Raw genomic sequence first — 17538 nt, forward strand, 5'->3', positions numbered from 1 at the left:
TATTTTATTATACAAATTTAAAGTCATATATAAAGATAAAAGTTATATAAAAACACCCCTCATCAATATAGTTATCCAACAAAGTACTATTTCTATATAAAAAAATTTAAAGTTGCAATATATAAGAATCAGAAATTTCTTCTCATTAATGACACTGGTGGCCGTTAAGTGAGCTGCAGTCAGCATCCTGAGCAGCGGTGCTAACATTAGCCAGCTAAAACCACAATATCACAATATATTTCACATGCCTTGCAGTCGTGGGCTTGAACTGTCCAATAGGAAGAAAGCCAGCTTGGGGTCCGACATTGGTGGACTCCATTTCTAAGCTAACGTTAGCTAGTGTTGCACTCTGGTAGCACTGTAGGGGGACGGGAGAGAGGCAAGGCACTCAGAAGTGTGCATAAATGTTACATCCTTTGGATTTTCCCAGCAGAACCGTCCGGAGTCCTTTACATGGAAATCAGTCCACAGGCAACCGAGAAAGTTGGGGAAGGTCTCATTTTATTATTTCTTCACATTCTGTTGTTTGTTTTAGTTAATTTTTGAATGTTTTAAACTAAAATTCTTACATAATTCTTACATATTGCACCTTTAACACTCACAACCTCAGATAATGTGCTTCCTCAGGACAGTGTGGGAATAGTCTGATCTAGTCTTATACTACATTTAAAGTTAAATTCTGACTGGTGCAAGGAAATGCATGACATCAATTTTTTAGTGTATTCATGTAGTAGAGGTTGATTGAGAAAATAGGTTTTTATGGCCTTTCAGGAAATATGGCATAGTATGGAATATGGAATGTTTAGTGGACCTGGCTTGGTCACACAGCTCTGTTGGTTTTACCTAAGTGCATCTTTAATTTTAACAGTTTACTTTTAGAAAAAAAAAAAAAAGATTATCAACAGGCTTAGACAATGCTGCTTTTGACCTCAGTGACCTCTTCTGCATCAATGCAGTGTTCAACTCAGACTCATAACTGTCCTCTGTGACCCCTGGAGCTCTTCTGCTCATTCCGCCCCTTTGATCTCTTCAAGCTCCTGTTTTTGTAACTGAACAGGCCTGAGCAGCATTGAGTCTTATTACAATAGACCATTCATGTGATTCAAACAAACTCATGTGGTCCTTTAAAAAATAAATCCTAATCCAAATCATCTGATTTTTATTACCTTTATTTTCTGTGGCTAGCATTGACTTATTAACTGAAATCAGTAAGTCAGTGCTAATAGTCTAATAGTTTATACAATCAGTGTATATATGATGTAATTTTTTAAGACATATAGAGGCATATATCAAGCCAAATAAACATACCTCCTCAGGCCGTCAAAAAATGTGTTAAGTTACTTGCTGCTTGAATTTATAAACCCTATAGTGTATTAGATGCTATTTAAAGGTGCAATATGTAAGAATTACATAAGAATTTTAGTTTAAAACATTCAAAAATTAAATAAAATTATCAACAGAATGTGAAGAAATAATTAAATGAGACCCTCCCCGACATTCTCAGTTGCCTTTAACAGCCTGTGTACTGATTTCTTTAGAAAGGATTTGGTATGTTCACTCTTGATATAAAAAAGGCATGTTTTCCCCCTTAATTTTATCTTTTTTGTTGCATATTTAGTCATGAATATTGCTTATGTTACATTATAGCAAAAATATAGATTTAAAGTTTTCATGAGCTTTAACAACAACAATGTAAGTATACTCTTAGTTTAAATATCTTCACATTCTTAAAATGTACAATAATGCCCTGCCTTGGTTGTAAGTAATGTGAAAAAAAAAAAGTGTATGTAAATGTGATTTGTAGTGACTAAAATGATAAAACACGCAGAAACTCTATCAGATACAGAAAGAATGTTGCAACTCAATATAGTATTTTGTACATTCAGTGTCTGCAACAAACCCAAACATAATTTAATGATAAAAAAACCCCCCCACCTATATTAGACATTTAATATACTGCATATAGATTGATTACCTGATTACTTTAAAAAAAAAAAAAACATTAAATGAATGCTAACCTCCACCAAATATAGTAAACAACCTGCTCTATATGTTTTTAAAAATAAAAAATAAAGATTAATTTCAAAGGATTGGCATTTCATCAAACATTGCTGTTTTTTCCATCATCGAGGACATGCATTGGAGTACTGATGCTCGCCAGTTCCTTTGACACCACTGAAAGTTCATTGGCAGGTTGGGAGATTGTCTTGAGACGCTGGGGGAAGACATCAGTTTTGTTAAAGAATATCACCAACAGCCATGCAGACGCAAATGCTTCTTAAAACTGCAAAATAATCAAAAATCACCTGTTCACAACACCACTGACCTGCCAGAGTGTCCCTTTTCCTTTGGCCAGTTTGCAGATCATAGTGACTGGAATCATAGAAAGAGATGACATGGCCAGAAACCAACCGATCCAGTATGCCCACCAAGGGTACACATAGGAGTTGTTGAACTTCATGGGTGTGTATCTCAGGAGCAAAAATACAAGTGTTCCCTATAAAAGGAAACAAATCACAAGTATATACACTGTAGGATCAAAATGAAAGATTATTATTATTAATGTAATGTGTTCTAGCCCTCTTTAGACACTCACACTGCAAATAACAGGGGTAGCATAGAGCCAGCAGTACTTGATCAGTGGTAGAGGTTTGTACCCAATCATGTCCTCAATGTTGTCATAGAAGCGTTCAGCACCTAGGACAGAGACAAATACAGCACATGAACTGTGCCCCAGCTTCACATCATACATACAATTACATAAGTGTTAACATCTTTTTTTTTACCTTAAAGAAACTTATTTTCTGGGTGCAATTCTGTCAACTCAAGCAACTGTTTCAGAACTTTGTCTCTACTTTACTTAATGGGACTTAATGTTATTCTTTCATTGGTGGAACCTTATTTCTTTTTGGTATGTAACATTACAGATGGACGATATAACTAATTGGACAGTTAGTCTTTTTCTACTTTTGTGAATTCTGTTTTTGTTATTTATTACCACAGTCATTGGATTTACTGCATTTTTTCCTAAAGATTTTTCACAGTTTCACAACCGCTTCCAGTGAGATCTTCAAAGAACATCTCCTGCTGTCAAATTTTATTGGAAGTGCATAGTTGTGCACCTACAGACGCAGTGAGAGGTGTGACAATGATTTAGATGTGTCATGTTTCTCCAACACCTGCACACCTCCAGGATGTGTAGGTCCATTATTTATAGCTACTTAATTTATGTACTACCACTAGAACACTGTAAGAGCACTATATGCTCAAAGATTTGATGGATATAGAACATAGCATGGAAGTGAGACATGGCTTTTGTTATAAGGCTGTACAATTAGTGTAAAGTTATTGTTGCATATAAAGACAGTATCTTACCATAAATCCATCCAATAATCACTGACTGGAAGATTGCCATCAGAAGAAGAGTGGGACCACTGCATACATAGTGATCAAAAATCTGCAGAATGTATGCGCCAGCCTATAATTGAAGTAGGCAAATTTGTTTGGATGTCAGTAATCTTTTATTTTATTTATCTAAGCAGACAGCTCCTCCTGATGTTAGTGCTTCATTCTCAATAATTGCTTGTATTCTCACATGATGAATTGCTTATGTGACCACCAGTGAATGTACTTCTGACAGCTCACCTCTGACACCAAGAACAGGCCAAATAGATAGCAAAGAGAACAGATCAGCATCAGAAGAAGCTCTCTGCGATATCCTTTTCGGATCTGGGAAGGGTAGATATCTGCTAAAGAGGTCATGATGCTTTCAAGCCCAGCAAACTAAGGGATGACAGAAAGAAAAGTTAGTGTAGCAACAAGTTAACAGAAGAAGATGGTCAGAAATCTTTGGAGAGACATACAGAAGGCTGTAGCTGACCTGGCCATCTATTCCTAACAAGATGATCATGCTAAAGAAGCACACGGACCAGAGCTGAGGCCACGGCAGAAGGGTCACAGCTTGTGGGTAGACTATGAACACAAGGCCAGGCCCTGCAGAGTGAAACCAACAGTGAGTAAATCAACATGGCTGCCACAGTGTCTTTTCTGATACTACCAATTTAATATGACAAGCGGTGGCTTTAAATACAGCAAGTTACATAGTCCTTCCTTATTTGAAAGTTTCAGTCACAATAACCATTAGAGTTAAAACTAAACATTAAAATGAATACCTATTTGGAAATATTACAGGGGAAACACACTTTTTGTGATTTTTTGAATATATATACTGTTAAAATCAGATTTTGGCCTGAACATGTACATGTACATATATTTGATACTATTATTTGTTTACGTAGCCTCCGATGCTGGTGTAAGGCTGCCGAGGTGCAGCTTCCAGATGCTAACCAACCAGGCTGAACTGAGGGGCTGCATAAAGGGCCAGTATAAGAGTTTTTTGAACTGTAAATCATTCAAAGATATTCCAGTAGAGCCCCAGAATAAAAATATAGACCTAGAAATGTGCATGATGTGTCCTCTTTAAATACTGTGGAAAATGTAGGAAACAGACTGTCTGTCAGAGTAAAACCTTTCAATTTGGATTCAGTTAGAAGCACCACCATACCTGACTCAGCAACTGAAGCAATATTGACACCCTGCTTTTGTGACATGTAGCCCAGAATAGAGAAAATGGCAAAGCCAGAGATAAAGCTGGTCCCACTGTTCAACAGGCAAAGATAGAAGGAGTCTCTGCAAATCAGAAACAATGCACTGTCATTATTTTTATTTTATCTTGGTAACAGAGATGGATCAAGGACTGATAACACTGGTGGTTAGTCTGTGAGTTACTGGGTCACTGTATGAAAAATTGTATACAATCAGTGCAAAACATGCTTACAGAGCCCTTAAAATTCAAACACAGTAGTTAACTTAAACTAACATTAAAAATAAACAAAAAAATGACATGAAGCTTTTTATTAATATTATGTAAAAGTGACAGCAAGACAGATACCTGTCTAGCAGCCATTCACCTACCCACAAAGAGATATTAAGGAACAGAATCAGATTTTAAAACGTTTGAAATTTAATGGATATTGCTACTATTGACTACTGTTTACAGTATGATGATTGTGTTTTATTTATGCACCACATCTTGCTGCAAAGCATTTGGATGCTTAAACATCACATCTTCATCTTTATAAAGTGCTCACCTGTAGCAGTTGTTGTTGTACTTGTTGTAGCTCCCGAGTGTAGTCAGACATCCCAAACATAAGGCATAGGAATAAAATATCTGGGTTCCAGCATCCATCCAAACCTAAAAACCAGTAAAAAAAAAAGAGCATTAACACCTTTGCTATGAAACTGATCATAAATTTGAATACCAAAGAGATCATAGGCTAAATGATACCTGTGGGTCGGCCAAACGTTCAGGATTGGGATACAGGTAGTACTTGATACCATGAAAGGCTCCTGGAAGGGTCATTCCTCTCAGAAACAGCACCACTAACATGACGAAGGGGAATGTAGCTGTGATGTAGGTGGCCTGTGTTTGAGCAAGAAAAACTAATTCGTCACAAATTAAAGAATACTTGACTGTACAATCTACAGTGCATTGTTTCTGATTTGCAGAGACTCCGTATACGGTACAATGTACAGTATGTGTCTACAGTACAGTCTAGACACTGACAAATTTGCTTGGGAGGTGTGACATGCTTTTGGTAATTGTTTCTGTAGTTTTACAACATACCGAGACATAATGTTACTGTGACTTTGTTTTTTTTATTGCCATGGACTTTCAACACGCCCTAAATGCACCTGCCAGAGTCATGAAACATGTTGCTTCTTATGTGACTGAGGACTACTGAAGGTACTAGAAATTCAGGGTAGAGCAGTGTGTGTGAACCTGGTGTTATACAAGGTATATAGAGGTGTTATACAAAAACAATTCAGTTTACCAGTTGAAAAAACTTCATCAACCTTAAAAGGTGAAGGAAGCCAAGAAGATGCCATTGAAACTCTTATTGTACCAGAGGATCAACTCATATAATTGGAATTTGAGCCACCGGGGCAGAAATACAAGAGATAGGAGTGACTCAACTAGACACAGGCGCTCCGTATCATCGCTAACATCTCTCTCACAAGGCAGTCTGCCAGTCTGTGTTTCCAGTTGACTTTCTCACAATCAAAGACCTCACTCCAGCTCATCCATTGAACGCCAGACAAATGAGGGTTTTGGCTTGTAGCTAACTTTTCACAGCATTGTGATAAACATCCGTCATTAATACCTTTTTTCCAATGCTCAAGGCGAGAGTGACATATAAGAGTTGACTGCATGTGGCTACAAGTCTGTGGAAACCACAGGTGCAAAACAACATTCTTACAGTATTTAGTGGAGATTTCCATTGAGTTACCAGCCTTCCCATATGTACTCTCATATTATATGAATAGATGCCGGGGAGTAGAAGCACAGTTATATGACTCATGTTGTTGAGCATACGACCATGTTGTAAGCGATTCCTGCTACAAACCTGGATTGAATTGAAGCAACATTAGCAGACCTGTATCCTCCTAAAGAATCTGGCACATCTTGTTGTGGGCTGATTTGAGTGCACAATAAGTTCAAGCATGTGCACACGTGAGAGCTAAATGGTGCTTTATCACCCGCCCAAAGACAAAGTGCCATTTAAGCCTACATAACCAGAATACATAACCTGCATGTTTTGGGCTTTTCATATTTTTTTTTATGTTATAGTTTTACAGTGAATAAAATGCATGATGTTGTGTAACTCAGTAGGTGAAGTAACCTCTAAGTTACATCATGCTGATCATGTAACCTGGTTATATCACCTGCTGAGGTCACTGACATTCAACGTTAAAATCCTTTTCACACAGTAAGGGAAACAAAAGTGACAACAGTTGACAAATTAATGTTGGAGGAGACACCTTTGTCTAATAATCTACAAATGCACAGGATCAGAGGGGCTTTCCTTCTACCTTTATATGCTCTAAATATGTTTCAGGGTCAGAATAGATTAACAACATTTCAGATTGTTATGTAGGTGAGTGACAGCCTCCTGAAAATACCTCTACTCTCACCAAGTCACCAACATAAGAAAAAAGAAGTTGAGTAAAGAAATTAAAGAAAAATGAAGATTACGTTGGCACTACATGACATACTACATTTCTGTTTGTCTTTTCAGTCTCACCTTTCCTGTGGATCTCACTCCCTTCCAGACACAGAAGTAGCAGATGACCCAGGCCAGAAGAAGGCACAAAGAAAGGTCCCAATGTACGTTTCCCAACGTCTCTATGCCGGTGGATATATTTAGCACCCGTCGTCTGTAGGGATCAATGTACTGTCACTGCATGTGAATCACTTATTTAAGGCAATAGACAACTTAACATGTCCTTTAGTCTCAAGTTGTTTCTATCATGTTGTTTCCTACAACAATTAAAAAACTGGAAGAAATGTTACAACACAAGGACCATGCACTGTCTACTGTACAGCTTATGTCTGCCACAGCTTGATATTTTTAATGTTTCTGAGTTATTTTATTTATTCCAAGATTTAGTGAAGGCACACTAGTCATATGCCCCTTTCTCATTAAGAAAATTTTCTAAGCTCGTGGAATTTGTGGAGAAGGCCAACCAACCTAAAATGTTTTTAGAATTTGAAAAGCATGTGTTTAACTAATTATGATGGCTTCTTCACATTTAGACGTCCAGGTGAGCCAGCATGCACAATACTGGAATCCTGGCACGGGCAAACTTGAAAGGAATGCAGCTATTATTTGTTATTAGTTAACATCTGTGATTGACAAGTCAGAAAGTCCATCATGAAAGGTCTGCTGATGTAAAAGTTCAGCAAACTATTCATCATTATGCACGCTTGAATATGCAATTAAAGGTCCTGCATACCTTTGGTATACAGGTGTTGTCACTTATTCTGGTTGATTAAACCTGCGGGGTTTGCATCAGGTGTATATTTTCCCACCCTGATAGATGCAACAAAACTAACGAGGGATTGATGCAGATGTCTATCAAACATAGTCTGTATATGCCCTCATGGTCCAGACAAGGGGTTTAATCAGCCAAAATAACCACAAACATGAGTGTGTGAAGAATTTAACTATTAAACAACTAGTCAGTGAGCAAGGCTGTTCTGTGCTGATGCTGCGCTCCTGTCAAATGGATTCTAGAGATGGGAAGGATACCCATGATTGTGTGAGGGTTAAAAATACTGTGCAGTGACAATAAAGCACTATATTAAATCTGGTTTTAATTACCATGAATAAAGACCTTTGACTGATGTCATCCATATTTGTTTTCCTTTTCATACACACTTTTCATGTCACATGTTCCAGTTGAAATTACAACTGTGATTATGAGATCCGGTTAAAAGTTAGATAATTCAAAGTCGTTTGTAGGTCGTTACAGTGCTGCACACCCCCAGGTGTTTTTGGTTATTTTGGCTGATTAGACCTTTGCTCAGGTTGAAGTTGGGTGTGGCTATGCCTGGTGTTACATGACAGTAATAAACTCCAAAACTAGTAAAGTTGTCTTGCCCTAACTTGTGCAACCCAGTTAACGGAGATGTCAATCACAGACATGTCTGTACACACTCAAACAATCCTGAGATGAGGTCCAATTTGGCAAAATAAGCACAAAAAAAAAAAAAAGTATAGTGCCAAACAAGAAACTAACTGGAAAATCTCTGATTTCCCATCCACACTAAAATGCAAAGCTGATGTTTTCAAAATAACCCTCTTGAGATTGAAAATCTCTGCTTTTGGGGTCAAAAAAGGAAGGCCAAAATCTAGAGAAACAATTAGACTTAGCCAGCACAACAAGCAACTAATGTTGGAAGAAAAATGTATACTTTGTCAGCAAATGTGAGTACAAGGCTTTAGGAGACTACCTGTGTAAAATTGTTCAGTGAGATGTGGTACTGCTGTACTTTACTACAAGAATTAAGTCTCTTTTGGGTAAAAACTTACTGCCAAAACTCTGTAACAGATGATGATGAATTCAAAGGTGAGGTCAAGTTGAAAGTGGCATTATAGTGGTTTAATACCACACAAGCATCTGAAATATATCAAAGTATGGTTAAACACAGTTAAAACTGAAAACGCATGATCAATTATACAATTATTAGATGATACAGTCCCCAGTTTAAATAAATGCAGATCATCTAAACCAGACATCTTAACTATAAATACAATGAAATAATGCAAACATTTTCCTTATTAGTAAACTCCAGGACAAACAATTACTTCACCTGTATTCCATGTGTTATTACAGGTGGCCCATGGCAACTCTCCGGAGAAGGAGGAGAAAAAGTAAAGAAAGGCCCAGGCTAAAATCACAATGTAGCTGATACATCCATAGAAAATGATCATTTGGCTGGCGAACCCCATGCCTGAAAACAACATAGAGTGTTTATATAGTATTTCCTCCTTAAGTCTGCACAGTGCATCAAAATCCTGGCAGGTACACCTCACCTTCGAACAAGGGGCAGATTTTCCTCCAGCACATGATTCCCCCCTGACTGGTATACTGGCCCAGTGCTGTTTCCAGGACGAACAGAGGAATGCCACAGGTCACAAGGAATAGGATATAAGGAATGAAGAATGCACCTGTGAGTGTGAATAAAGGATTGTTAATGCACATAGAACACCACACATACAAAGACTATATTCACACACATTTTTTTGTGATTTCAACTCCTTGAATATCTGACAAAATGATGCATGTAACGGTTTAAGAGGTAGGCTTTTCTATACTCGCCTAAAATCTGAGTTTGACACATGCTCATAAACTATCGCCTTTATCAGGGAAGACATCTTGACATGTGATGGTAGGAAAAGCACAGGTGCAAATAATCAAATGAATGATGACTGAATTCCATTTAGCTGCTTCAGCTTCATGGTCCTGGTATTGTGCATGCTGGATCACTGTAACGGCTTACTGGGCTTGAATAGAACAGATCCATGTTAATGTCATTAGTAACACGTGCTTTTCCTACCATGACATGTCAAAATGCCCGCTGTGAAAAAGGCCTCAGTAGTCCACTCTATAGTGTGAAGTAAAGTGAGATTTCAGACACTTATGAATCATCCTTATGTGCAGTGATCATAGTCACAGGTGTAGTGTTGCATGACTAATTTTATGATAATAATAAGCGACACACTGCATTATGGGATTGTTAACAGAAAGTAGTGTCTGTTTTTCGTCGAATTGTGGGAATTTTTGAGGGTGCTATATAGTGCATTCATTTCACACTGAGAGTTTGGACACCCAGTTAAAATGGTGGACAGTAAATAGAGTGCACTACATATTAAATAGGAAGTTCATGACATATTGGAGTTATTGTGAGTCTCCAACTTGTAAACGTCATTCACGTCAACATCCAAGTTGTTATTACAACTGGGAAACTTGGGATTTTTGAAAGCTCCGATATATTCAACTTGGAAGTGCCTGAAAACCAAACAAATATTGGTCAATTACATTGGCCAAATATCTTAGTTCAATGCAATTAAATCCAAATTAAATGGATATGGGGTTATATTGTCATGCACAATATTTTAATCTTCACACAACCAACTCAGTAATCACAAAATCATCTTGATGACATGAACACTTAATCTTTCCAATTTTCACCATTTGATATGAAATGAACGAGACATGAGATGGATGAAATTTTGGTTTAACGACATTTGACGCAGGTCTTTGGCTGACGTGACGCATCCATATATATATATATATATATACGTTATGGTGCAAAAGTTTTAGGCACAAAAGTAAAGTGAGAATGCTTACAAAAATATTTCTATAAATTGTTTTAATTTATCCATTAACTTCTTACAAAGTTGAGTAAACAGCAGAAACCTAAATGAAATCAATAGTTGCTGTGAGCAGCTATGCCTTTAAAACAGCAGCAGTTCTCCCCGGTTCACTTTAACACAGTTTTTCATGGTAACTTGCAGGTAGGTTGTTGTAATCATCCTGGAGAAAGAATGTTCTTCTGTTGATTTATTATTTAGGCCTCTCAGGTGCTTCTTCATGTAATCCCAGATTGACTCCATGATGTTGAGATCAGCGCTCTGTGGGGGCCATACCATACCATCTATTGCAGGACTCATCATTCTTCTTGTTGCTGAAAATAGTTCTTTATGTGTCTTTGAAAACTCAAAGTTTTGTGAACATTTTATAGTTCGAATGGTGTCTGTCGGATAAGGGATGTCCAAGCAGTTGAGTGTCAAAGTGACAAAGGTTCCAACTCAGTTGGACGTTTCGTCCCATAAATTGCCTTTATAAATTTTAATGCTTTAAAAAATTATATAAAATCACTGAAACATGTTACATTTCAGAAAAATACAAGCACACATCTCCTTAATGAGCTGCACAGATTGACGTTTGAATGGTTTTTATAGCACAAAGTATGCAGCAGTTGAAAGAAGCCAAAAAATGTACGGAAGACTGAAAATAAAATACAAACAGCTGTGTGTGTATGTAACATGAGTGTGTGAAGAATTTAACTATTAAACAACTAGTCAGTGAGCAAGGCTGTTCTGTGCTGATGCTGCGCTCCTGTCAAATGGATTCTAGAGATGGGAAGGATACCCATGATTGTGTGAGGGTTAAAAATACTGTGCAGTGACAATAAAGCACTATATTAAATCTGGTTTTAATTACCATGAATAAAGACCTTTGACTGATGTCATCCATATTTGTTTTCCTTTTCATACACACTTTTCATGTCACGTGTTCCAGTTGAAATTACAACTGTGATTATGAGATCCGGTTAAAAGTTAGATAATTCAAAGTCGTTTGTAGGTTGTTACAGTGCTGCACACCCCCAGGTGTTTTTGGTTATTTTGGCTGATTAGACCTTTGCTCAGGTTGAAGTTGGGTGTGGCTATGCCTGGTGTTACATGACAGTAATAAACTCCAAAACTGGTAAAGTTGTCTTGCCCTAACTTGTGCAACCCAGTTAACGGCGATGTCAATCACAGACATGTCTGTACACACTCAAACAATCCTGAGATGAGTTCCAATTTGGCAAAATAAGCACAAAAAAAAAAAAAGTATAGTGCCAAACAAGAAACTAACTGGAAAATCTCTGATTTCCCATCCACACTAAAATGCAAAGCTGGTGTTTTCAAAATAACCCTCTTGAGATTGAAAATCTCTGCTTTTGGGGTTAAAAAAAGAAGGCCAAAATCTAGAGAAACAAGTAGACTTAGCCAGCACAACAAGCAACTAATGTTGGAAGAAAAATGTATACTTTGTCAGCAAATGTAAGTACAAGGCTTTAGGAGACTACCTGTGTAAAATTGTAGACTTGAATAATAAAAGGAAGAAAGAGTGTGAAGAACAATGTGTGATTGCTTTTAGCAATCACACAATCACTGGAATGTGCTACAAATGAGAAAAGTAATAGCATTCATCTCCTTATGGGGATGTACAATTTGACATTGAAACGAAGTTGATAGGACAAATCGTGTAGGACTAGTTAAACGCCGAAAAACGGCGAAATAATAAATAGCTTCGTAGCTCTCACACAATTGCAACAACTCTGATGTGATGTGAATGAGGCATGGTTTGTGACGTCACAAGTACTGTGTAGAAGCCGTTGACGCCATGTTCTGGACAGATACTCAAGCCTAAACGGAAACTGAAAAACCACAAGTTCAGTGTAATAAAGAACCAGAGGGCTGTGTCAGGTTAAACTTTGCAGTAAAGTGAGTGAGTTTTAGGGTGGAAGCAACAGCTAGGAATTTTTCCTCCATACTTTATCAGGGAAGTCAATACTGACATGGATTTTGTACATTCTGCCAAGTAGCGTTAGCGTTAGCATTAGCATTGGCGTCGTCCCGGAACTGAAGTAGCAAGCGGGAGTCTGTTAGGTAAGTTAACTAAAGTGTCAAAAGAAAGCTGTCGACTCGATATTTATGAATATATTTAGCAGCTAACCTAAGCTATAACTTTATGATATCTCTGTGAAAATGCACTTGTCTGGTTTGTCAGTATAATAATTTCATCAACTGTTTTAACGGCTAAGTTAGCGTTAGCTCTTCAGTTGATAGAGGTCAGTTTCCGATTTGGAGTTAAGGGGAAAGTTAAGGGAAACGTAAATAATGATATTTAGCGACTGATTCGCCGCTTTTCACCACTTACAGTATTAGACATCGTAGCAAACGCCTTAACGCTGTTTAAACCCACTTTCAGATTTTTTTTAAACCTTTACTGCTATTATGAAAACAGAAAAAAGGGCGATTTCACTGATATTTCCCCATTCAGACCATATCAGACCAGGTCCGGACCAAAAACCATTATACTTAAACGTGTCAAATCTGGACTAGATTAAGAAGGAGACTCAAGGGACTCATTACAACACAGTTTCAGATTTGTGAAAACTTTCTCCCATCCAGACTACTTAGATCAGGTCCAGATCAAAAACTACTATACTTAGACTTGTCAAATCTGGACTAGATTACCAAAATATCTTTATAGAGTAAATTTTTTAATCTGTCTAATGTGGTCTGGATGGGGGAAAAAAGCAGTGAAATCACCCCTTTTTCAGTTTTCACAGACTGCTGTCAAGTAGAAGGTTATTGATATCTATTCATCTTCATTATATAAAAATTTAAACAGTATTCAGCAATAATCATTATGAATATGCTGAATATGTGTAGGCTATAGCTTTAGGGCTGCAACTAATGATTCATAATGTTGTGGATATTTTGAGTGATGGTCAGCACCTCAGTGGAGAAAAGCGGACACAAGCCTTTGATGTCTTAAAGCTGAAAATGTTTATTGAAGCACTTGATCAAGGAGAACTGAAATATTGAACATCGAAGTCATCTGCAACTTGGATGCTGTCTCTTTCTGTTCTGCCCCCTGAAGGTCTGATAATTAGTCTTTAACCTGAGCAGATCAGCCTACAATATGAAAAATTAGTCTAATTGGTTCACTAGTTTCTAAACAAGGAACTGCATTTTACCCGTGTTAGTTCAGGTCACGTTGCATGGAACTTCAGGTCACTGTCAGCACATTCTGGCTATGCATTCACCTATTTGTTGCCTAGGCGGGCCCCCTCTGACCTTTGTAACCACGGCAATACCCTTTATCAGAGAGGTTTCTGCATCCCCAAAACAGACACAGACAGCTGCCTATCCAAGGAGAGACAGTGTCTCTCTCTGCAAGACTTTATGTTGCTTACTCTGTGACCTAATAAGATCTTTAATTTACAGCAATACAACAAACAACAAGAGATAAGCAGCAAATCCTAAATATTGTAGAGGATGAAACCAGAATGTTTGGCAGGTTTGCTCAATAAATTGACTTACTGCTGATTAATTCTATGTGTATAAACTAACTGACATATCAACTAATAGATAAAGCTCTGATGTGTATAAGTATTAACATTTTTGGAGAAAACAGTTAGTAGTTTTCAGCTTTCTAGTAATTTCCCAGTTTGTTTCTCCTTGCCTCCACTCTCTATCTAGACAGTTGTGTTAATCTTGGATGTGTGAGTAGCATTCGCTTACTGACTGTAGCCGGCATTATTTCAACTAATTGTGGCTTAGTGACTGCAGCCAAGATTCCTTTTCGAGGGTGTTACGTGTTTACACAATGTGGGTTTGAGCCACAGAGTTGCATAGCGAGTGCGACTGCACAAATATAATGCAAAACTACAAACATATAAAAATGATATTGAAGCCAGATCTAAAAGCCACATGTGGTTATGAAATTGCAAATATAGCTCATGACCTTCTAACAGGACAGAGTCTACATTTAGAGATCACCACCTGGCATACTTGACATCTAGATCATAGATCATAGATCATCATAGATGGCTAATGTTTGCATTGAACTTGAGCTTTTAAGTCAACACCATTTCAAAAAAAACAAACAAACAAAAAAACTTTTACTAAGAAAACCACTCAAATTTTCTTAGTCAAGTCCCATTATGTTACCACAACACTGCTGAACAACTATTAACCAGTCATTCCAGGATTTCACAGCGTTTTTTTATGATTATTGCAGCCAAAAATACTTGATTTTGCAGTGGCTTTTCTCAAAAATTCCAACACTATTTGTGATGTTATGTGATCTTTGCGGTTGTGGCTAAGTTGTGGGAATTGAGAAAAATTGCAAGCAAAGGAAAATAATGCAATTTTAAAAAAAACTACTACCAATGAAGAGTCATATGTAATCACCTCCTTTGATAAAAAGCATATTGGGTTTCACAGAAACAACTATATTTCAGCGCTTATTTTTTAGAATTTGTTTTGAACCATGGGCTCAAAGTTATATAAAAAAGAAAATACTGTACTTGTTCCATTTATAAGCCTTTATTAAATAAAGTTTCACCTCAACCTTAGTACCAAATAAAATCAGTCAGTAATGCCATTAAAATAAACCATTAACATAAAAATATCATTTCATTTCCAAAGTGCCCATTTTTACGTTTGAGTTAGATTATGTTCATCTTTGCTGTCTGAACAACGCATCAACTTGTATTCTTAAAAGTTACCACAACACAAATGCAACAATTGGTCCAAATCATAAGTGGTCTTGATTTTGCTGTTTCATGCGGAAAAGTTTCGGTAATTTGCAAGCTAGCAAAATTGCAAGCTCTTGCAAATTTCTTGAATTTGTGTTAATTATTTCTTTAGTAATTTCCTTGAAGGACTGATTAATAATTGAGCCCTCAAAAAGCTGAAACCTGACAGTTAATGGTTGTCCTAAATTCAGCTGGGCAGGGTTTCAGAGTTAGATGGAGTCATTCATTGTTTGGTAATGTAACCTCTTAGCTAGTTGCATTACAGCGTATCTAAAGAATTAAACACGTTTTGTGCGTGATGTTACTCACAAATTTGCCTGGAGTGTCCTAACCTAACATGAAACAAAACTGGTAGAAAGAGTGTAATTGATTTATCTGTCATGCAAGTGGACTGGCTTCTCCAGATAAAGAAATGACACATATTGATTTTCCTGCTCTTCACTTCACATGTAAGAGCAGAATGACGAGTAAAAACACAAAGTTTATGTTTAAGTTAAGTTTGAAAAAACAGCTTAAAGTTACTTTATTTATTAATTAGATTACAACCAGTCAAGCAGAATTTTCACATTGGGACCAATGAACATTACATTATAAAACACTTTACCAGCTGGTTTACAGTACTTATGTAAAAATTGCTTGTGTTTGTCTTTTCGATTTGAGGGATGTGAAATCAGCTTGAGGACTATGGTACTTTGTAAGCAAATAATAATAAGAGGGATTCAGCAAAGAATGTGACTCTCCTCTTTGCACAGACACAGGCAGTACATTATTTTCATTGCCTTTCATAACCTGTCAAATCCTTAATCATCAGATGTGAAGCAGAGAGAGAGACAGACAGACAGTAAAGTTTTACAGAGGACAGCGTTCAGGGATTTTGACTAAATACAGCAGTTAAACAATAGGTTTGTATGACGTTCTAGAAGTGCATTTGGCAATTTATCACATGTGAAATACCAGATGGTTTTAAGATTAACAGATCACAGTTTTTCCTAGAGCAACACTCATTCAATATTTTACAGCAAAAGTTTCTAGTTTTTCTAGAAGCAACCTAACATAAAATAAAATTTATTGCAATTTCTTTATTGCTCTAGTTTATAGGCTACAGAGGGCTAAAAAACGAGTTTGCATTCATTCTCTAACACTTAACTGCATTTTTATTCAGGGGAGTTAGGGTTATTGGTACTAAACTGAGAGATTAAAAAGTACAAATACTCACCACCACCATTCTTGTAGCACAGATATGGAAACCTCCACACATTTCCAAGTCCAATAATAGCTCCAGCCACAGACAGAATAAACTCCTTTTTGCTACCCCACTTGCCTCGCTCCTTGACAGACTGTGAAGTAGTCTTTGGAGGGAGATGACACAGCCTGGCCAGAGAGTCTGCCATATCGCTGAGGGAGAAGTGATCTAATGGCAAGACTGGCATTGATTCTTGAGTTTCTGGATTGACTGGCTGGGGACCGTCTGATGCAAATTTGAATGGGGCTACCTAATTGACAGGCTGCAAGGTATTTTAGCCACAAGGGGGACCTCTAGATGTACGCCAGAAAGTAATTTGCCAGCACATGGTATTGAGGGATTTGAAAGTGGGGCTGATAACTAGGAGAAGTCACGAATACAGATTAACCTGTCAGTCTCAACTCAAGAATGAAGTATGTAATTAGCTTTTTTGTAACAAAACACAACAGAGATTTTAGATAATTACTTGTTAAAGGTCCAAAGTGAGTTGTTACGGGGCCAAGAATTTCTTTTTTTTTTCAGTGTACATTGCCTGTGTACATTGCTTTCCACATGCTTCTCCTTTTTAAAGTTGAGCTTAAAGTCCAAGTACTAAGTTGCCTTCAGATACATACATTACCTTTTTATAGTGAAGACATATATATATATATGTATGTATATATATATATATATATATATATATATATATACACTGTTTATTTTTAGAGGGAAATAGTTGAAGTATGTATAGCTGTATTATTTCAGGTTTTGAGCAAAATAACAAAAAAAAAAAGCTTTTGTGTGA

General features: G+C 37.0%; 1 protein-coding gene across 1 annotated transcript; it reads right to left on the reverse strand.

Annotated features, from left to right (window-relative positions):
• Positions 1 to 2030: 2030 nt before the first annotated feature.
• Positions 2031 to 17350, reverse strand: slc6a11a (solute carrier family 6 member 11a). Its single transcript, XM_042405659.1, has 14 exons — positions 16728 to 17350; positions 9441 to 9575; positions 9218 to 9358; positions 8937 to 9024; positions 7146 to 7278; positions 5348 to 5482; positions 5151 to 5254; positions 4565 to 4689; positions 3881 to 3993; positions 3646 to 3783; positions 3376 to 3478; positions 2597 to 2697; positions 2327 to 2497; positions 2031 to 2215 (listed from the first exon to the last, which is right to left on the reverse strand). Exons 1-14 carry the CDS (start codon positions 16939 to 16941, stop codon positions 2102 to 2104), a joined length of 1815 nt encoding a protein of 604 aa, XP_042261593.1. The 5' UTR covers positions 16942 to 17350; the 3' UTR covers positions 2031 to 2101.
• Between the last annotated feature and the right edge of the window lie 188 nt (positions 17351 to 17538).

The sequence above is a fragment of the Thunnus maccoyii genome, chromosome 3, assembly GCF_910596095.1.
Source record: "Thunnus maccoyii chromosome 3, fThuMac1.1, whole genome shotgun sequence".
Lineage (NCBI taxonomy): Eukaryota > Metazoa > Chordata > Actinopteri > Scombriformes > Scombridae > Thunnus > Thunnus maccoyii.